At 51.2% G+C, this 21,789-nt stretch overlaps 1 protein-coding gene across 4 annotated transcripts; it reads left to right on the top strand.

Annotated features, from left to right (window-relative positions):
• The first annotated feature begins 409 nt into the window (after window positions 1–409).
• MTRR (5-methyltetrahydrofolate-homocysteine methyltransferase reductase) lies at window positions 410–20,251 on the top strand. 4 transcript variants are annotated; one of them, XR_009247531.1, is made up of 16 exons: window positions 410–500; window positions 1,942–2,144; window positions 2,514–2,667; window positions 4,506–4,623; window positions 4,713–5,091; window positions 7,079–7,201; window positions 8,149–8,302; window positions 8,906–8,994; window positions 10,753–10,933; window positions 12,243–12,285; window positions 13,244–13,430; window positions 15,424–15,542; window positions 16,928–17,020; window positions 17,116–17,298; window positions 18,764–18,908; window positions 20,023–20,138. XR_009247531.1 is itself a non-coding variant. In XM_058680185.1 (15 exons), the coding sequence occupies exons 2-15, from the start codon at window positions 2,016–2,018 to the stop codon at window positions 20,165–20,167; spliced, it is 2,097 nt and encodes a 698-aa protein (XP_058536168.1). In that variant the 5' UTR covers window positions 410–500; window positions 1,942–2,015; the 3' UTR covers window positions 20,168–20,251. The 4 variants fall into 4 exon arrangements, 3 of the variants coding, with proteins under 3 accessions (XP_058536168.1, XP_058536169.1, XP_058536170.1); XM_058680185.1 differs by lacking the exon at window positions 18,764–18,908 and having other exon boundaries at window positions 20,023–20,251; XM_058680186.1 differs by lacking the exons at window positions 13,244–13,430; window positions 15,424–15,542; window positions 18,764–18,908 and having other exon boundaries at window positions 20,023–20,251.
• The last annotated feature ends 1,538 nt before the right edge of the window (window positions 20,252–21,789 follow it).

Raw genomic sequence — 21,789 nt, 5'->3', positions numbered from 1 at the left:
GGGGGGCCGAAGGAAGGGCCTGCGGCGACGTTTATTACGAAATATAACTGGGAAGCGGGTGAGGAGCGCCAGCTTCGGGCGGGCCGGCGCGCAGCTGGGGGCCCGCAGGTGCCCAGGTCGCGGTGGGGTGAGCCCAGGGCTACTTCGGCCGGAGGACACAGGCAGAGGCGGCCGCGGGAGAGGAGGCCGGCACAGAGCGGCCCCACCGGCCGGCGCGCCTCAGCACGAGCTCTGCCCGCCACGCGAGCCGCCGGGCCGTGTGGGCCTCCGTTGGCGGTCGCCGCAGCCGGCGTGGCTGAAGAGACGGGAGAGCGGACGGCGCATGCGTGCAGCCGGAGGCCGGCCACGCCCCGCCCACAGCAGGCGCCCTGATTGGTTCGACTCGCCCCTCCGGAGCTCTGCATTGGTCCCCGTGCTGAGCATGCGCGCCGCGGGGTAGGCGCGGGGACGCCGGGCCGTGCGACCTGTGCAGTGCGGGGCTCCTGGCCGGGGTCGCGCCGGTGAGTCCTGCGGGCGTGTCCTTGTCGGGGTCCCGGCCTGCCACCGAGCCCTCGGATGGGGAGGCAGTGTGGCGCTGGCGGGGCAGACGATCTGATCGCACAGGCCCCTCCTCTCCCGCCGCGTCTCTGGGGCGTCATCCCGGCGCGGCCTGCGGGACACCCGGGACACCTGGGAGCGTGCGGCTACAGGGGGCTGCAGCGGGACACCCAGGAGCGTGCGGGCTGCAGGGGGACACCTGGGAGCGTGCGGGCTGCAGCGGGACACCCAGGAGCGTGCGGGCTGCAGGGGGACACCTGGGAGCGTGCGGGCTGCAGCGGGACACCTGGGAGCGTGCGGGCTGCAGGGGGACACCCGGGAGCGTGCGTGCGTCCGGGGCCAAGACCCGCAGCTGGTGCCCCGCAGCGCCTTCGGGGCCCCGGAGTGCCCCATGCTTGCCAGAGCGCAGTGAAGCATGGGCCGGGTCAGGGACCTGGTCCTGCTGGGCTTTCGGCTGCACCTGTTCCAGCAGGTTCCGAGACAGTGCTGCTCCGTGGGGCGGCCGTGGGTGTAGGGGCCGCTGGAATGGGGTGGGTGCCTGGAACATGATTTTGACAGCTCTCGGTGAGCCCCAGGGGAGGTGTACTCTCCACGTGCGTCCATCCTTCCTGCTGTGACTCGGGGGCACCTCAGCAGTGCCAGATGCTGTTCTGCCGCCAGCATTCCCTGGGTAAACGTGGGATTTGCTTGTGATGTATATGGCTGAAGGAACTGGGCACTCAGGACGGCTCATTCACCGAAAGCCAACATTTCATTATTATCACTGCTATTTCAGTTTAAATCGGCCCTTAGGGGTGCCCCTAGTTTTTTAGTTTCCCCCAGGCTCTCTTTGGAGACATAGAAGTGTTGGGAAAACGTTTCAGGGATTGAATGTGTTTTCTCCATCCAGTGCATGTTCACAGGACCAGTTTAGAGTGTGGACAATTGAAAAGATGAATTTGTCTGTGAAGAAAATGCAAAGTCAGTATTTATAAGGGACTTCAGAGTATTCAAAGATGCATATCATGAAAAAAAAGCTGCATGTACTTCAAAATGTTTGCAGTGTGAGGAATTTATCCCTTATTCCATTGCCAGGAACTTTTCCAGTGCCCCTTGCATGTTCACGCTCTCACATGTTTGATACTGACTAAATAGCAAAGGAGAACTTGTGCTTCTGTTAACATTAGCATTAAGGTTAAATAGGAACCAAGAATCTAGTAAGGAACAAAAAGCTACATAAGCTTTGAAAGTGGCACAAGGTATTCAGGTAGCAAGTCCTTTTTCGGATAACTTTGGACAAATTCAAGTGATTCCCATTTTTTCCCTAATCTGTTTGTTTTCTTACTTAGAGTCATTTAGGCTTGGTGCTAACGGATGTAGAGATGTAGCCATGTTGAGTTATGTGTGGATGTGGTATTTGTTCAGGTTCGGGGAGCATTTATCACCAAGATCGCCTTGCCGTGTGTCGGTGTCACTGCTGTGGCTGCTGCCACGAGGGCATGCAGAGGTTCTTGTTGCTTTACGCCTCCCAGCGCGGCCAGGCCAAGGCCATCGCCGAGGACATCTGCCAGCAAGCCTTGGCACACGGGTTTTCCGCAGATCTGCACTGCATGAGCGAGTCGGATACAGTAAGCACTGTGGGCCCTGCGGCTGGCTTCCCACTCGGGAGGATTTTAGGAAGTGGGGTCCTGGAAGTGATGCCGAGGTCAGCAGCTGCCTGTGTGTTCTCTCAGGCTTACAGAATAAGGAGAAGTTCCATTCTCCCAGCTTGATGAGCACCCAGAGAGCATGTGCTGGCTTCTCGGTGACTCCATGGTGGGAGTTGGTGGAAGTCGCAGGTGTCATCAGCTGTGCCTCTTGAGTGATTGATAACATGGAACATTCAAAGGAGAAGCAAGACAGGGCAGATGGGGAGACAGAGCCGCTGGCTGCGCTCATGAGGAGCCTAAACAACTCACATGGCAGCCAGTTTCTGACTGTGTATCTGTGTTTTGCAGTATAATCTAAAAACTGAGACAGCTCCTCTTGTTGTCATCGTGTCTACCACCGGGACCGGAGACCCACCAGACACCGCCCGCAAGTTTGTTAAGGAGATACAGGACAAGACGCTGCCACCTGACACCTTAGCGCACCTGCGGTATGGACTATTGGGTAATGGACTGTGTTCTCTGCTCTCTTCCTGCTGCGTTGTTCCTGGCTTGAACTCTGGATTCCGCAGTTGATAGGTTTTCCCTTTGTTAGTGCATAATGTGAGTAACGTGCTGTCCTGTGTGGACGCCTCCCCGGTCCTCAGCTCCCTGGAGCTGTGCCACAATGACTTGGGGGTGCATGTCAGATGCAGCCACAAAGCATTCCCCAAGGATTAGTGGCAGGGACTGTCCTGACACCTGTGTAGACAGAGCCCTCGAAGGAACAGCCCCTCTCACCGTCTCTCGGTCCAACTAGACAGGGGTTCCAGATGGCTCCCATGTCCTCTTGCAGGAGAGCCTGTCCCCTGGCTGAGGAGGTCTTGGTTATTGGCCCCTGCTCCATGACCCTGAGGCCAGGTGCAGGCGGCAGTGACTGGGGTCAGACTCCAGCAATGGTCGTTTTCAGAGCTATGGGGTGATGCTATTCAACTTAGGGCTCTGTGGAGCATGGTTTTAAAAAGATGAAGGTACAAATCAGAAGGCTCAGTTCAGCCCACCTGGCAAGCCTGCTAATGTCACCTTGCGAGGCGACAGTGAAGGCTCAAGAAGTTGGCTCCGTGGCACCCACTGGGTGACCTTAGAGAGTCCTGGCTCCCACTGGGTGACCTTAGAGAGTCCTGGCTCCTGGCTTCAGCCTGACCCAGCCCTAGCTATTGATAACATTTAGGAGGTAAACCAGAGAAACAAAATAAAATAAACATTTCTTTTGAGAATGAACACATGCTTTGACAATCTTAAAAGACAAGCCCGCCCACCAGTCTTTCAGTGTTGGACTGAAACACGGAGCTTCCTACTCCAGTCTCTCATTTGGGGGAAGGGACATGTAGACAAACAGAAGTGTAAACGTGAGTTGTAAAGTTTCCAACAAGTCTGAAAATGGTAGTCCATTTTCTTACCAAGAAACATGGAGCAGTTCCAGCGGATGCAGCTCAGGAATCTCGGCAGGTTCTTTCCTGTGTCTCTGTGCTCCTGGAAGGAGCCATCAGACCCCAGGCCAGCGCCTCTTCCACAGCCATCCAAGCGGCCGTTGGAGCTTGAGAGCAGCCATGGGCCGCATGTATGCGAGCGGACTTGGCTGTGAACGAGAAGTGGCCCAGCTCAGGGTCAGATCAGTGAATGGAGGCATATATTTTGGGGTTAATCCTGTCTACACCTTGTTTTTGTGTTTTTTTTTTAAAGATTTATTTATGTTTTTAATTGAAAAGTCAGATATACATACAGGAGGAAGACAGGAAGATCCTCTGTACCATGGTGAGCCAGTCCAAAGCCAGGAGCCAGGAGCTTCTTCCAGGTCTCCCATGTGGATGCAGGCTCCCAAGGCTTTGGGCCATCCTCAACTGCTTTCCCAGGCCATATGTGTGTTTTAATATTTTGTTATTGAATGGCAGTTACAGAGAGAAAGATCTTTCATCTTTTGGGTCACTCCCCAAATGGCCACAATGGCTAGGGCTGAACCAGTCCAGAACTAGAAGCCAGGGCTGCTTCAGGACCCAGGGATTTGGGCTGTTCTTGCTGCTTTGCCAAGTGCATTAGCAGGGAGGAGGTAAGAAGTGGAGCACTTGACTGGTGTCTGTGTAGTGCCTTAGTGCCGCAGGCAGCAGCCTAACCTCCTAGCACGGCACCAGCACCAGGGAGCATGTTTCTTGGGGTGAGTCAGGTGCTTTCATGTTGTAAAATAGAAGAAATGTGGCTGGCTGTGTTTTTGTCATCCGTCTGTAACAGCTGCCGCGTTGTGCTGACTTATTCCACCGCTGGCATTTGAACCTCATTGTGCACTAATTGTCTCTTTGGGTCCTTCAGGATTGGGTGATTCCGAGTACACATTCTTCTGTAATGGGGGGAAAGTGATTGACAAACGCCTGCAGGAACTGGGCGCCCAGCACTTCTATGACACCGGACACGCTGATGACTGTGTAGGGTAAGGGCAGCGTGCATGCCGCCTGCTGCTGGGCCGCACTTGAGTGCTCATCTGCTCATTTCCTCTCTTTTCTTTTTTTGGGGATTCAGTTTGGAGCTTGTGGTAGAGCCGTGGATTGCGGGACTCTGGGCCGCCCTTACCAAGCACTTCAGGTCCAATAGAGGACGAGAAGAGATGAGTGGAACTCTCCCAGAAGCCCCTGGTGCCTCCCCGAGTGCAGAGCCTGGGAAACCAGAGCTGTTAGGCATCGTACCTCAAGTCCAGCGTCTGAGCTTAGAAGGTTCAGGAGGAAGGCCCTCGGAGGTCTTGAGGCAGAATGTGGTGAACGGCGCCCTGTCGGAGGCTTTGATTAAGGACTTGGAAGCCACACTTACCCATTCTGTGCCCCCGCTCTCACAAGCCTCCCTGAGTGTTCCTGCTGCGCCCCCAGAATACCTGCAAGTACACCTGCTGGAGCCTGCTGGCGAGGTGAGCAGTGACCTTGTGCTTCCAGCCATGAGATGGTATCTACTAATGGGTGTTTGCTTTCTTTTCAAAACTACATTAGAACAGAGCTCAGCAAAGTGGCTTGCTCATCTCCTCTCTTCTAGGATGTTGCTCTGCTTTTCCCTTTGTGTCAGATCCAGGAGTTCCCCCAGGCCTTCCGTAGGATGGCTGCTCCTTCCCCACAGCCCAGGGGCTCCCCCAGGCCTTCCCTAGGATGGCTGCTGTTTCCGCATGACCCAGGGGCTCCCCGAGGCCTTGCCTAGGATGGCTGCTGCTTCCGCATGACCCAGAACTCCCCAGGCCTTGCCTAGGATGGCTGCTCCTGCCCTACGACCCAGCAATGCAACCTGAGGTTTGCAAGCTGCTGAGCAGCCCCTGGAGGTGCTGAGAGCCAGTGAACCGCTGGACCTGTCCTGGGCTGGCATAGCGTGCCCCGCTGAGCTCCTGAGCAGATTCTGATGTTCCTTTGGGACCCTGGGCACCGACACGAGTGTGGGCCTTCCTGTCACCTGTTGCCATGTGTACCGTGAAGTGCAGTTGCTGTGCTGTGAGCGGTCCTCTTCCTGGGGATGTGTCCCCTCAGAGTCAGTAGGGTTTGCATCTGTTAACCGACATGGAATCTTCCAGTTTTGTTGAGGCAGCTGCCTGGAGCCTGCTGGTCATGTCCCCTGATTTCATCCTAAGGATGGATCCAAAGCCCTTGTTAGCTGCCTGTTGATTTCAACCCCAAGAACAGCAGCATTCTCCGCTGTCACTGTTGATTGTGAGGGTCAGGCCCTCTACCTTACCTGCCAGCCCTTCTGCCTTTTCGTTCGCTGTGACGGTAGTGGTGCCCACCTGCCCTCCACTCTGGTGGGGAGGCTGGCCCTAAACTTCCCAGGGTCTCTGGCATCCGCTCCCTGGCACCTTGGCGACACCGTCTCCTGGTGTTCCCATAGAATGTCACCATCTGCATTGGGTGCACTGTGTAGTTTTATCTGTTCTGATGTGCCCACCGGAAGCCCCTTCCTCTCCAGGGCCCACGAAGCGGCCCTGCCATCCCCACCTCTCATGGTTGGCTGTTGCTTCTCCCTCGCTGCTGGAAGCTGTGAGGTCAGTGCGCTCACATCACGACTGGGTGCTCTTGCCAGGGAGTCATCAAACTCAGTGGGCCGGGAGGGACTCGGTCACTCACTGCTCCACGTTACTGTTCTGCCCTTTTGATCCTGGCACAGCCCGTCGCATCTCTTCTTGCTCCTCTGGGTCCTGCTGGGGCATCTTGCCATGCCTGCCTTAGCTGGGTCAGCTCTTTGTCAGCTTGATGTCAGGGTTGACCCTGGGCATTGGCCCAGCAGCCAGGGGAGGAGAGGAGCCCGGGGGGAGAGGGCGGGGGTGGCCAGAGGCCCCTGCATTGTCTCTGAACAGAAGGAAGTCCTTGCTCTTGTGTGGGCTCAGAAAGGAATCTGGGGATATAAGATGTCCTGGCACTGCTGGCGTTGAGATGGGTGAACACCTGTAGATCGCAGGTCCTCAGTGGCCACGTGTGGAGCCACACTGTGTCACACAGAGAACAGTCCCATCGTGGCGGCACGCCGTGCACACGGCAGCCCCACAGCTGCTCCCCAGGCTCCCAGGGCCTCGCACAGCCACGCTGCAGACACTCACATCCGGCACTTCCTTCAGGGCTTCCTGCCAGAAGTGTGTGCACGTGCAGCAGCGTCCTCTCCACTGGCAGAGAGCTGGAGTTCACGTGAAAGGGCCGTCCTTGTCCACACGTGTTTCAGAAAGCCTGATGTCTGGCAGACAGCCCGTGGAAGACGATGAGCTTCCCTTCTGAAAAGGGGATGCCGACGTGTATACCCCTTGGCGTAGAAAGCAGTAGCCGGCGGCCAGGGGCTGTGTGCTCCCTGTAGGGTGCGCAGTCACCTAAGGAGGAGATGGTGGCAGTGGGAATCGCACTTAGCTGTCCTGTATCGCGTCTGCTCCTCAGGAGGAAAGCCAAGCATCTGTGCCTTCAGCAGATCCAGTGTTTCTGGTGCCGATTTCAAAGGCGGTTCAGCTCACGAGGAGCGACGCTGTGAAAACCACCCTGCTGCTGGAACTGGACATTTCCGTAAGTGCTAGGGCTTCCTTCCCAACTGGTGTGCCGCTGAGGCGTGCAGAGCCATGAGGTGTCAGGCTGCACGCTCAGGAGAGCCGGAAGGCCCCGCCGGCACAGCTGGCTGCTTCACGCCCTGCCTTGCTGCTGTTTTCTTTCCACTTCAGGGCAGGGATGAGGAGTGATCAGGGTGACTCAGCCTGAATGGGTACAGTTGCTCCCTTTGCAAATCTGTTTATTTAAGATTAAACACCTAGTTACAAGTGGAGTTTGGAGCACACTGCTCTGCAAAGGTGACTTACTAGAGCAGAGAGAATCTAGGGCAATCATGGCCTTTTTCCAGAAAAATGATGATCAGAGCTTTTGCATAGTTCTGGAGCCTTGTGCCTGCCCTCTGAGCTCCTCCCACGAGCCCTGGCCTGCTGGTCATCCCCCGAGTGTGTGGGGTCATGACCCTTGCATGTGGACTTGGGCAAAGGCTCTTTTCCTAGCCCACGTGCTCATAACCACAGTCAAACCACCTGGTGTCATATTTTTCCTCAATAAGGTAAAAACCTCATGACTTGTTTCTCACCAAAGGAAAGGAGTAAGAGAAGGAAAAGGGTGCAGACAGGAAACCAGTGTGATTGACTTCCGTTAGTGTTTTGTAGTCATAGTATGTGTGTGCGTGTGCACTCAAGTTATTGTAAGGGCTCAGAGACTTGAAAAGCAGTGTGGTGTGTGACGGCAGGCGGTGAGGAGGGTTGACTTCCCCTGTCTAGCTGCAGTGGAAGAAGGCAGGATGCTGGGCAGTGCCTTTCTTATTTAGAACAGCTGCTGATAAATGCGCATTTGCTTTATTTGAATTTGTCTCCAAATTATTTTCTGAGTTCACAGATTAAAATGATCCCACAACAAAAATGTGTTTTGTTTCCCCATAGCTTAAACTCCTTAACTAAATCTTCATTTTGGGTCTCCTCTAGAAAACAGATTTTTCCTATCAGCCTGGGGATGCCTTCAGTGTGATCTGTCCCAACAATGACTTGGAAGTACAGAACCTCCTAGAAAGACTGGAGCTCGCAGACAAGAGAGAGCATCGTGTCCTCTTGAACGTTAAGACGGACACCAAGAAGAAAGGTACCACCCCAGTGTTGGGACTTCCTTGGTGTCCTGGGCCAATGGCTTGCTGCTGACCAGCAGAGCAGAGTGCCAGGGCTCCTGCCTGGTGCCCAGTGGTGCCTGCACAGGGCCCGGGGGCCTGCTGGGGGCCTGCCCGGGGAGCGGAGGCAGTCCCCTGTGGCCAGGCTCTTCCAAGAGTCCTGTCCTTTGCCGTTCCCGTCTCAGGACTTGCACTAAGAAGTGCATATCTCCTATATACAGATAATTGCTACTTCTATAATTGAAATCGTTTTTTATTTTTCAAATACAGATATATGTATTTTATGCCTAGCCTCTTGAGTTTATTTCTGCGGTTCTTTTTGAGGGTTATCAATTCTGCTGGAGCACTGCTGTCTTAGTTTCTTTGTTCCTCAGTTTTAGGTTATTTTCCGTTTGTTTGACCTACTTCGAATGTTGCTGTTGGGGATTTTTCTTTATTTGGGGATTTCTTTTTGGCTGGCTGTGTGTCGCCCGGGCCGTGCTGCTCCGTGACCGCAGCGTGTGAGGGCGGCTGCTGCGGCTGAGGGGTGCTACGCCTGTTGCCGCCTGTGTCTTGAGCCTCGCCTCTGTCTCACTGAGCAGGTGCCGCCCTGCCCCAGCACGTCCCCGAGAGATGCTCTCTCCATTTCTTGTTCACCTGGTGCCTTGAGATACGAGCCGTTCCCAAAAAGGTATTTTTCTGTCGTCCTTGGGGAGCTGTTATGTCATGCATTTGTCCCCTGTAGGATCATTAAATGGAGCTGACGTGTGTGGCTGGAAGTCTTAGAAAGAAGTGTGATTTCACAGGCAGTTCCTAGGATCAGCAATATCTTGATCATTGCCTGAAGAAATAGATGTATATGTGTTTACATTGAAATGACTGTGTTTCCTAAAGAAGTAAGATTATTACAAAACAGTTTTTCTTAGTCTTGTTTGTACTAGACATGAACTTTACATAGCAGCTAAGCAGTGATACCGTTGACCATGGGTGACCTCATACTGCCCAGCTACACCATGCTGTCCCTCTGGTGGACAACACAGGCCTGTGAGGGCTGGGAGGTTCCTGCCACCTGCTACAGCTGCTCACCTCTGTTTCCTGCAGTGCTAGGCTTACTGGTGGAGCAGTTATTTGGGGGGAACTGCAGGGTTTTGGTGGCTTATACTGACACAAGAATTTAGAGGTGGAAAGGTCCACTAGATGTCAGTGTCTTCCAGGTAATTGTTTTTAAAACTCAAGGAAGGGGTTTTCTCGAATCATTTTCCCCAGGTGAATGTTGGTAGCTGCAATGCTCTAGAGTTTTGCCTGGCCAACCAAAGACACTGTAACTGGCCAATACACGTTCTTCACGTGTGTATTGCATTTTTTCAATGTCTTTGGAAAGTGAACTACTTTACAGAGAGGCTCCGCTCTCTCTAGCTGTCATGCAATTAAGTTTAGGGGCGGTTCTTTGTGAGAACTTCCAGATTAAATGCAGTAAATTCATAATATTCATTCGACTTTGCCATTTTGATTTACACATTTTTCCTTACTACAAAAACAACATGGCCATTGTAAAAATTTTGGATAAAGAGGTAAGTAACCAAGGAAGTAGAAGTTTGATGGTCCAACTCTCAGAGTTTGAATTTTATTTTGCTAAGAAAAGTGGAATCCTATAATTCACAAGGTAATTTCAAAAATTTGATTGAAAAGAGAATGAAAGGAGAAGTTTATTTTGGTACAAAAATTTTTGAAATCTGCATAGCTTTTTAATAGCACACATTGAGAATTTTTTTCTAATCTTTTACATACTATTTTATAAATTGCTTTACTTAAATGTGTTTATTTCAACATGATAAGCTGCAAGTATCAAGTATGTGCAGTGTAATTCATTGGTTGTGTCCAGTTGTCTGCTATTACCCTATAGATGGGTTCAAGTGGAATGTGTGTTAATACGGTACAAGAATTGTGTTAATGTTTGCACATGTATTTGAAGTGTTTTTGTAAAATGAATTCCTTGAGGTACAAGTGCTATTTTGGAAATACCTCCGGTTTAAGTTGTAATAACATTTATTGGCTTTGTTGAATTATTCTCCAAAAACAATATGGAATTTTCCATTTCAATACCACGCAGTGTGTGAGCCCTGTGACAACAGTGATCTTGCCTGCCCTGCTAGGGGAGCAGGACACATCTGTCTAGAGCCATGCGATGGAAACCCATGAGTGTTTGATGCAGCATCTGACACAGGCGGTGCGATAAAACGCTGTGTGTCACATGTGGCTAAGCTTGCGACTGCCTTCAGACCAACAGTGGGTATGAGCAAGGCTAGTGTGTCTGACCCGGCAGCTGGGGTTTGATTAAGTCTCTGAGACTTGGGATTCTGCCCTTTATTGTTGAGGTCTATTTGTGAAATTTTCCCAGCAGAGCACCATCAGATCAGATGGTATGACTGACATCCGCTTCCTTTCCCAGGCGTGTTTGCGAGCCCTGGCCGACTACACCAGGAACAGTGCTGAGAAGCGCAGGCTGCAGGAGCTGTGCAGTAAGCAGGGAGCGGCCCATTACAACCGCTTCGTGCGTGACGCCTGCGCGTGCTTGCTGGACCTCCTCCACGCCTTTCCGTCCTGCCGGCCGCCGCTGAGCCTCGTGCTGGGTGAGCAGGGCTGCCCCCGTCTCCCTCAGTCCAGGGTGCTTATGTATGGGCACACCTGGCAGAGAAGCCCCGTGCTGCTCTTGTCTGGCCCCTGGGTGCTGTGTTGCCTCAGTAGGGGAGGTCCACGGCAGGCAGGTGCTGGCCCAGCACTGTTTGCAGGCTGATTTCCCTAGCTCCGTCTCCTGCTGCTGTTACTATCATTTTGTTTGAGTTTGTTCAGTCTTGTTGTTGGCTCAGAATTCAATGTTCTTAAAATTGACCTTTTTTCCCAGTAAGGTATTTATTAATTCATCTTCCAAAAATGAATTTTACAAGAAGCAATGATCTTTTTCAGTAAAGTGAGCATCGCACGTAACTGACTTTAGTGTGCGTGTACTGTGTATGCGTGATGCAGACAGGCCTTCCCCTGGACGAGATGCAGAGTGTCGGAGCGCCAAGGGGGACAAGGTGGGCCAGAGCCAGGGTGCCTCAGGTGAAAATGGTGCGGACACTCCAGCAGAAGTCTTCCTGGAGCAGGGCTGTTGAGGGGCCTCTCCTGGGCACCCCAAGAAGTGGGGGAGCCGTGTGCAGGGACAGTGGTGCCAAGAACACTGTGGGTGCCTGACCCTTGGCTGCTGTTGGCATGTTGTGATGCCGTTTCTGTGGCAGGGAGAGTTGTACCCACACACCTTATTTGCTGCTGCCGGGGAGCCAGTGGTGCCCAGGAAACCGCCCATGAGTTCCCAGAGCCCCGGCCTCCTGACGGACCCTGCTGGAGTATCTTTCGTGGAGATGACCTTGGCCCCTGGCAGCAAGGAGGCCACCAGTAGAAGGCCTCAGAGATAAGGTCCCTAGTGCTGAGCAGCTGTGGCCAGTCCAGTTCAGTACACGCCTCCAGCAGAGGAACCTACGTGGTGGCCACGCTCAGCTTCCGGCCGGCCGCTCACCTTGCAGTGTGCCGGGGTAAATCGAGCCCTGCTCATGCTTTTCCGTGAATTCCTCCTCCATCTGCACTGCCAGCCTCAGTCAGTCATGGCCCTCAGTATGCTCTGATTTAAAAACAAACAGTAAATGAGTGGAATTAATTACTTTGAGAACAGGAGTATATTGTATCTGGTTTCTAACTTTAGGAATTGGAAAGCAAATGTTAATATTTTACTTAGCCACAAAAAAATGTATGTTACCTATGATGTAAAGCTACAATGTCAGTTATTTTAAAGATATATAAGAAAACAGGTTTCACATTTAGGCTTTGTTTTTTTTTTTTTTAAGTGTTTGATAATGATTATCTTCAGTATCAGTGGATTCATAAATGGTTTCTTTTTTCTAGAACATCTTCCTAAACTACAGCCCAGGCCGTATTCATGTGCAAGGTACTAGTATTATTATTATTATTATTATTATTATTATTAGACATAATATTGCATCTTTGTGCAAAGCCTTAGGGAGGTCAGACCACAGATCCTCACAGCTGCCAGTTCACTCAGGGAACGCTCACCTGCTGTGCGGCAGCATGAGGCTCACCACTCTAGCCCTCCAGGAGCTTGGGGTGGAAGGTGTTCAGGCCCCCTGAGTTTCCCCGCTTAGGGTAGTGGGTCTCCAGGGCCACAGCCCGCTTCTGGTGCCAAGCCTCACTCCCTGGGGAGGGATTTCAACCTTGCTCACACAGGAAGTGCCTGCGTGCAAGTGCACACCAAGGGGGTGTTCCTTCTCGCTGCTGTATGGCTTTGCACGCAGAAAGGTGCTTTGTGGCTCTTGTCGTTCTTGAGGCTTATTTATTTGAGAGGCAGAGAGAGCTTGCATCCACTATCCACTCCCCTGCTGAAGCCAGAATCCTGGAATTCTGTCCTGGTCTCCCATGGGGTCTTGAGGGGACCCAGGCACTTGGGCCATCCTCTGCTGCTTTCCCAGGTGTGTTGGCAACGAGCTGGACCAGAGTGGAACAGCTGGGACTCAAACTGGCACCGGTGTCAGATACTGGCAGGCAGTAGCTGAAATTACCATGCTGCAACACCAGCCGTCATAGCAATCTTATAAAGATGCTTTCACCCTGACTTTTTAGTTTTCTGGGTAAAGTCACTTACAGATTTCGGTGTCCTAACAGTGCATGAGATCTGGGCTTTCAGTCAGGACTTATTAGTGTTCATTCACATGATAAGAAGTCCTCATGCATGCTGAGTGAAGATCCTCAGGGCCTTCGGGGTTTTACTTGGGGCAAGCAAGACTGGCAGTGTTCCTGATGATGTCACCAGGCAGGCGGGCAGTCTGGAGTCACAGGGTCCAGGAGTACTCTAAGTGAAGTGACCATGTCACTGGTGTGTGTCTCTGCAGCTCGAGTCTGTACCACCCGGGGAAGGTGCACTTTGTTTTTAACATTGTGGAGTTTGTGTCTAACGCCACGACCATGGTTTTGAGAAAGGGAGTGTGCACTGGCTGGTTGGCCACGAGGGTTAGCTCCTTTCTTCAGCCTAACTCCGAAGATCCACATGAAGATGGCAGAGAAGGCCCGGCCCCTCAGGTACCACACGAGTGTGCCCTGCTGCCCTGCTGCCATGCTCCTCTGCCCGCTCACACTGTCACCCAGCCCTGCAGAGAAGCGTAGGCTGTGCTGCCGCTTCCACAGCTCCAGTGGAGGGGCAGACAGTGCTTCCCGCCGCTGCCTCTGGAGCTGGCCACGCTTCCCTCACTGAGCGCCTGGGTGTCCTGTGACAGCTCTTTCTGTGTGCTTGTCTGCACCATTGAGGGAGAATGAATAGACTTCTCTGAGTTCTGGGCATCAGCCCAGAGTGAGTCCAGGAAGGAGCACGCGGTGAGGCCAGCCACGTTTCACACTGAGGTCAGATCTTAGGTTTGCTGACAGCCGAAAATCTGGGGGAAAAATGATAGTATGCCACTTGGAACACCTAGGAGCAGCAGGTTCTATAGTTTTCTGAACAAATTGTGGGCACATTTACACGTGGACTTCGTGGCACGGTTTGTATTTTCATAGAGCAAGTGTCGATGTCTTGAGTCAGGCCACATGCGCAGGGAGCAGCTCGAGTGGGCCCTCCTTGCCCTTCAAGCTGACTTTCTTCTGACATAGGTGAGAGTCACAAAGGGATGTGTGCTCTTACGTCAGAGTCTAGGCTGCATTATCAATACATTATCAATAACAGTAACAACAGCTTCTCAGGCTCAGCTAGTGTCGACAGCACTGGACAAGGCCGTAAAGCACTCCTGTTTCAGTTAGTGGACGGCAAAGATATCAAGTTAATGGACAAAATGGAGCAGTGGTTCTCTCTGACGTCACTCACATCGTCTGAGTTACCCCTGAGGAATCCTCATGACCTCAAGATCCCAGACTTGTCAGAGTGCAAATGGCACAGTTCTGTCTTCTTTACCCAGAGACGGACCTATGCGTCACGCATGCCCACCACGGAGGGGCGGAGCTTCGCATGTGTGCTCCCTACTGCCTCCCCCCTCCCTGCTCCTTCGGCACAGCAGCGGGTTTACCTGGGAGACTGCTCTCTGAACTTAACTGTGCTCAGTGGTGCACATTTCACTGCCAACCAGAGATCGCCACACATCCCCCCACCCCAGCCTAGCTACAGTTGTCAGTTAGCCGCAGCACATGATTTAAAAGAAAAAAAGTTTGGAATTTTAGCAAGTTGAACTATATCATCACTCTTTCATTTTAACACATTGGACCCAAACAGCCGATAAAGCACACTGTACTAGAATCTGTGGACAACCCTGTCTTTTCTTTTGAGGCTGCCTCATTTTCACTAAATTTCTTGAACCCATGGATGTTCATCTTCGGTCTTCCTTCCAAGGCTCAGAGCTCCCAGGGGGCAGAGCTCAGCCGGGGCTCGGGAGAAGCCTGTTCAGTGTTCCGGCTCGGAATATCAGGCCTTTCATCTTAATGACCTGTGTATGTGTGTTTATTTACTTGAGAAGCAGAAAGACAGGAAGAGACAGAGGAGACAGATCGCTCCTCTGATGACCCTCCACAAATGCCCACATGCTGCTGATGCTGGGAACCGGTCTCAGCCAGTGCTCCCCAGGCGCAGGGGAGGACTTGGAACCAGTCTCAGCCAGTGCTCCCCAGGCGCAGGGGAGGACCAGAACCGGTCTCAGCCAGTGCTCCCCAGTCACAGGGGAGGACTTGGAACCAGTCTCAGCCAGTGCTCCCCAGGTGCAGGGGAGGACCAGAACCGGTCTCAGCTAGTGCTCCCCAGGCGCAGGGGAGGACCAGAACCGGTCTCAGCCAGTGCTCCCCAGGCGCAGGGGAGGACTGGGAAAGATTCCTGTTGCTGCCTAAGGTCCGCATAGCAGGAAGCTGGAATCAGCCAGGGCCATGGCTGAACCCAGGCGCTGGCATCTCTGCTAAGCCGGAAGACAGCCCCCTGCTGTGCCTGAGGCCTCAGGCTGCTGCTTAGTAACACTCCTGTGGGCAAGTCTGTTTCTCTGGGTGCTCGCATGCTTTGGCCCAGCTCTTCTGTCAGACTCAGCATGAGGATTTATCATTGCAGATCTCCATCTCTCCTCGGCGAGTGACGTCTTTCCACTTACCAACGGACCCCTCCATCCCCATCATAATGGTGGGCCCGGGAACTGGCATAGCACCTTTCATTGGCTTCCTGCAGCACAGGTAGGTGTGCTTGGGGACGAGCACTTCCCAGTGACCCTGCTGGGCACACAATAGCCCGTTAGGTGGTACACACTGGCTATAAAATTTTTATTTAAAAAAATTAGCATCAGGGGCTGGCACCATAGCTCAACAGGCTAATCCTCCACCTTCCAAGTGTCAGCATCCTGTATGGACGCCAGTTCATGTCCTGGCTGCTCCACTTCCCATGCAGCTTCCTGCTTGTGGTCTGGGAAAGCAGTGGAGGATGGTCCAAAGCCTTGGAGCCCCACACCTGCGTGAGAGACCCGGAGGAAGTTCCTGGCTTCAGCATGACAGGAGACCAGTAATGATGGAAGTCTCTCTAAAGCCTCCTTTTATTACTCCTTTTATACTCTTTCCCGCAAGCCCTTTAACCAAACAATAGGATGCCAATGAGTCCGATTAGACCAGGTGCTTTTAGCAGCAAGTCCATTTCCTGTTACTGCTCATCCTAAGTGCTAATTAACTCCATAGCCCACAATTGGGGGAGGGGGATTTGGGAAAGGGTTAAGGGAAATCCCAGGGCCTGTGGAACTGTATCATAAAATCGTAATAATAACAACAAATGAAAAAAAATTAATGAAAAATTTTAGTGAGACGTGGCAGCCTGCCTTAGTCTGTGGCGTGGAAAGCGTGAACCCAGTGTGTTGTGGAGGTTCCGCCTGCTCCTGCAATGTCCTTTTCTACTCTTGGCGTGCTCAGTTTCTGATTGTTTTCAGTAGCATTGTGGTTTGTAGTTCAACACAGCTTCACGTTGCGTGAGCCAGGCTGCTCCCGCTACTCCTTAATGGGATAAAACTGTGAGTAGCAGAGATCCGGTCCTGGCAAAGGTGGCACAGTTAAATCCCTGTGGCCGTAATTGTCCACAGGGTGGTGCTGATAGGCCTGGCTTCCTTCTGATGCGGCACTTCCTGCATGAGGCTCTGAGCCCCCTTCGGACCGTTCTTTGGGCAGTCCTTGTGTTGTCTTTAGCAGGCGGAAGTGTCAGGACAGCAATGCTGTGTGCTCATGCTTGCCGGACCAGCTTTTGCACTGCTCCTTGCAGCCCTGTGTGGCATCCCATCACCTTCAGTGTATTTGTAAAGCTGCCATGGTGTTTACATGTAGGCATCAGTCTGGCCGTCATGCTGTGACATGTCGGGTTGTGCTTGTGTGTCTGTGGCTCATGGGCCAGTCCTTGCCACGCTGACCGCAGGAGTGGCTGTGACAGCCTTTGGATGCGAAATGTTGGTGAGGTGGCTGACCTTTCAGAGACTGCAAAGATGAATTTTACAAACCTCAGTTAGCTTGTAGCATTTCCTGCCCAAAGAGACTGCTTTGGCACGTTGTTCATGTCAGACACCTCACATGTTTTCTCTCACTTACAGGGAGAAACTTCAAGAGCAAAACCCAGCAGGAGATTTTGGGGCAGTGTGGCTGTTTTTTGGCTGCAGACATCAGGAGCGGGACTACCTATTCAGGTACTCTGCAGGGCATGCTGGGATGCTCGGCTCTGAGTGTGCTGTCAGCGTTCAGAGTTGGACCCTTTAGGTGACCTGGTGGCTGTGTGTTTCAGGGAAGAGCTCAGGCATTTCCTGAAGCGTGGCGTCTTGACCCAGCTTAAGGTTTCCTTCTCTAGAGATGAGCCTGCAGGGGAAGGGGAGGCCCCGGCCAAGTACGTGCAGGACAGCCTCCAGCTGCACAGCAAGCAAGTGGCAAGGCTGGTGCTCCGAGACAATGGCTGTATTTACGTGTGCGGGTAAGTGCCACCCTGTGTGGGCGTGGTCCAGGACAGTGAGCGGCCAGGGGTCCAGTCTGGGTGAGAGATTACATTTTGCAGTTCGGAAATAGAAATGCAAGTTCCAGAATGATTTAGCACACACTCAATAACCAAGATGTTGCCAGGACCAGGAAAGAAGTGGTGAAAATTAATTCTTACATTTGGGGAGCACTTTGTACCATTTTAGGTTCCTGTTTCTGAAATTTCGTGTTGAAGACACTAATCATCAAACCTGAAACCCTGGGATTAATTTGGCTGTGCTTGAGAGTTGGCTGTTTGTTTGCTGAGCAGCTAAGAGGAACGAGGTCTGCTGTGACTCAGAGTGCGCTGTGGGCTCTTCTTGCTTTAAGGCGTGATTCATGGTGTTTAGGGGACATAAGCCAGGAGTCATTCTTGTATTACCAAGTCTTATCTACCTTCTGGGACCAAAGCTATTACAGAAATCCAATTGCCTTGGGAAATAAAATATTTCTAATTCCTTGTTTTAATGGAAATAAAAAAATTTCAGCTAATTAGTGTTTAGAAGTAACAAAATTATATTTTATCTTAATATGTCCTTAGAATTAACCTAGTTTCTAAGTCAGTAGATCCTTCTTGAGAAGGTCCTTCTTGAGAAGCAGCAGCAACTAAAAGTTGATTCGCACACAAGATGTTAGCCTGGTGGCCAGGGGCACGCCTGGGGGGCAGCCTGAAGGTCCACGTAGTGCCAAACGCCTTAGAGCCTTTCCCATATATGCAAGGGTACTTCCAGAAGGTTCTGGGGAAATGAAACCAGAAGCTCATTTTGCTGGGTGAAAAGCATTTGATATAGTTTTCTCCTAGTGTGTGTTTTCCTGAATGTCTTGAGGATCTCAGTCTGCATGCGTCCTCCGTGACCTATCATGCCCTCGACGCAGGCCTCTGATGTTTGTAGATGCAGCCCAGACCCACGAGGCCACGCCCTGCTGTGCACCCCTCTGCTGGGGCTGTGCTGGCAGGCCGGCCGGCACAGCTGCCCGGAACCCAGGCGCTGTGATGCCACAGCAGTCGGCGTGTCACCGAGGCAGCAGCTGCGTGGCTGGTCAGGCAGAGGGCGTGGCATGAGTCACATTCCCCGACGCGGAACAGTACATGGCTTAAAACAGGTTTTAATTTCTAGAATTTTGATATTTTTGTACTGTATCTGACTTTGAATGAAAAAAGTGAAACCAAAAATGAGGGAAACTAAATATAATTGAAGTAAGATTTATTTCTACTTATTTTTATGGCACATCCTGATCATTTGTTTTCTGTTTTAGTTGCTTGTTTAGTTGTGGTTAGCCAGTTGACTGCATGATCTGTTAATGGGTTTGCCTCTCAGTTGGAAATGACCACTTGAAGTTGATAAAGGGCAGAAGTTTTAGACATTCTTTTTACATTTGCATTTGGCTCTTAATTGAGCACTTGATCTTCATTTTGCTTGTAGAGAATGTTTCCATCAGCAGTCAAATTCAAGTTGATGTTTTCAAAAGGAATCTCTAAGTAGTAGGGGCAGAATTGATTGTTCGTGTGCAGAAGTAACTGGTGATTGGGGATTTGGAAAACATCTTGAAAGTCCAAGCTCTTAAAATGTTACCTTGGAAATGGCTCCTCCCAGTGACTGGTGCTGCACTTTCTGTTGGTTATGTTAGTGGTGAGCAGAGATGAGGACTCAGAGAGCACAAAGAGGAGAAGGAGTGACGTTGTCCTAAATGAAGGAGGCGGGGACAATGGCCGTGGCAGGTGGCAGCTCGCAGGCCATCATAACCGAGGGAGAGGCCATGGGATGAGCTGGCCACCCTGGGCACCCCTGACTGCAGTGGAATGTAAGGGACCAGGGCTGTTCCATCCCTGACATATTAGAGCCCTCTCCTACACTTGTCTCCGTTCCAACACTTGCTGAGAGCTTGGTGCTGGTGTTTCAAGATTCCAGGGAGAATGACATACATTCCACCCCTCAACCAGCCTGCCCCTGCAGGGGAGCCCACTAGAACCAGATGCTGGCAGCACAGTGAGTGTTCTGTCCGGGACTGAAGGAGGACCTCCCCTGTCTTGTAAAGACCTGAGACATGTGAATGCACTTGGAATAGGACGCAGAGAGTTCTCAGTAAATGTGTTTGCTCCTAACACTTTAGTGAGAGTGGCTTCCACCACATGTGCTGAGGAAGGGAAGAGGAGGTGGGAGGCAGCCGGAGCAAGCGGAAGGCAGATGGAGATGGTACCCAGACACTTACTTAAGCTGTAGGCTGCTCCGTGGATATGGAAGCTCAGGAAGGATTGTAAATCTCTGAATCTTTGAATTGATCACACATTGACCTGTGTGATCGGCTAGTGTACACCCTGGACGGCAGCAGGTAACGGTTTAAGACTGGGGTCTCCTACACCCACATGGGGACCCAGGCTGAGCTTTGGGCTTCTGGCTTGGACCTGGCCCAAACCAGCTTTTTTGAGCAATTGGGGAATGAATCAGCAGATGGGGTATTGCTGTATGTGTCTGACTTCCAAATAAATGCATCTTTAATAAAGCTCTGATCTTCACGGTGGCCCCCATGGCTGGAGGCCTGGCGAGGACAGCCAGAACACGGCTGTGGCAACCCCGGAGAACCTGGGGGGCAGCATTCAAACGGTGAGTCATGCGAGCTGGAAGAAGAATGAAGGATCTGGTCAGAATTTTGTCTTCAGTGCTGCTACTATTTTCTTTTGTAGAGATGCCAAAAATATGGCCAAGGATGTCAGTGATGCCTTTGTGGACATAATAAGCAAAGAGGTTGGTGTCGACAAACTGGAAGCAATGAGGACGTTGGCTACTTTAAAAGAAGAAAAGCGGTACCTTCAGGATATTTGGTCATAAAACCAGAAATCAAGGGGAGAAAATTAAACTTTTTTGACCAAAGATACTAGGAGACAATTTCACCAAAGCTTTTAACCCCCCTTGTAGGCATAGAGTGCTAGTTCAGGATTCAGAGTTCACAGCTACCTGGACCACACCTGCCCCCAGCACCCTGAAGGACTTGTCAGGAACCTTCATCCTGCCCAGGGTCTGCACTCATGACGATGAACTTGGGTGGCCAACAGTTTTAAACAGTGTAATTTTATATGCCCTACACCCAAAAAGACTGTTCTTATTGAGGTGTTTAAGTGTACATGTAGAACTTAACCTGTCACAGGTTTATATTACTGTCAAATATTGATTACCAAAGCTGTGTTACTCTTACAAAGGTATTCTAAAGTAATTTTTAAGTAAAGGGATTTTATTTTGAGTGGTGCTAAAAGTGTGAAATATATTTTGAAATTTCATTGTGGCATGTGAGTTTTCACAGGTCGTTGTATCTCAGCTCCAGAATTTGGAAACATCTGCCAGCCTGTACACGCTGCGGTGGAAATGCAGTCTGCTCCTCTGTCAGCGACCCTTTCATTCCTGTTCGTCCTGGGTGTGCTTTCAAGTTTTTCCGCGCAATTTCTATTACTTCCATGCTACCACTCAGGTTATATCCTAGATTTACAATGCAGACTTAAATTAGTAGCATATTTTAGGTTCCCAGTAACAGATTCTCTCAAAATTTGTCAAAATAGGAATCAAAAATTAAGGAATATAATAGTTTTCTCCCAGACTCTTTTAAATGGTAACTTTTTATTTAATTGCTTTACATTTAAAAGCAAATCTCTATCTGTAAAAGGCTTCTGCTTAGAGAAATATCTGGGAAAAAATAGTATAATGTTAAGATTTGGTGGCTGTTTATTATATTCTGTAGTACATTTTTTCGTCTATCTCACAAAATAAACCAGAGAACATACCAAGCAGATACTCTGCTGCATACATAATCACGTCTGTAGATGCTAGGTATCAGCACAGGAAGACTAAGAGCTGCAGTAATTCAGGGCGGTCGAGCAGGTGCGTCCATGTGCCAGCCCTCTGGCCGCTCGTGCTAGACTCACACTGACAGACTCTTGCCGGGAGTCTGTTGGTGTTGACAAGTAGCTTCAGCCAGTCTGCAGGCAGGTCGTGCAGGCCAGCATCCTCTGCAGGGATTTCCAGTCTCGGGGTTCAGTCAGGCAGGCAGGTGTTGCAGGGGCCTGCCAGTAGCACTCCCCGCTTTCCTGCTACCTTGGGCCCTCCCTGGAGCAAGTGTCACCTGTGATGGGTGTGGCACTTGCTGGGCATTGCTTGAAGTAAGAGCCCCTGAGGCCGTGAAGAGTCTACATATTATACCAAGTGTCATCTGCCCCACATGCCCCAAATTACAGCTTATGTGACTCTTTCTAGAGAGCCATATCTCACAAGCGTAATCTATCCACATGTCCCACGTTTATATGTAGGGAGTATTCAGATCCCATGAACCTTGCCAAGAATAGTCAGGAATTATATTCAGTGAAGTTACACAAACAGTTCAGATATTCTTAAACCAATCCACCAATATGCTGCTTAGGAGGCTCACATCTTAAGACATAGAAAGTTCGAAAATTTGGAATCAG

The sequence above is a fragment of the Ochotona princeps genome, chromosome 23 (assembly GCF_030435755.1).
Source record: "Ochotona princeps isolate mOchPri1 chromosome 23, mOchPri1.hap1, whole genome shotgun sequence".
NCBI lineage: Eukaryota > Metazoa > Chordata > Mammalia > Lagomorpha > Ochotonidae > Ochotona > Ochotona princeps.
The sequence above is the reverse complement of the archived record's forward strand: the minus strand, read 5'-3'. Positions and strand labels throughout refer to the sequence as shown.

What these genes read in the sequence shown, in the direction of transcription:
- MTRR (XM_058680185.1), top strand. Translation starts at nt 2,016, where the DNA reads ATGCAGAGGTTCTTGTTGCTTTACGCCTCCCAGCGCGGCCAGGCCAAG. An exon ending in TGCTGGAGCCTGCTGGCGAG is followed by an intron (nt 5,092 to 7,078) that starts GTGAGCAGTGAC and finishes TCTGCTCCTCAG; the next exon opens with GAGGAAAGCCAAGCATCTGT. An exon ending in GAGCGGGACTACCTATTCAG is followed by an intron (nt 17,021 to 17,115) that starts GTACTCTGCAGG and finishes TGTGTGTTTCAG; the next exon opens with GGAAGAGCTCAGGCATTTCC.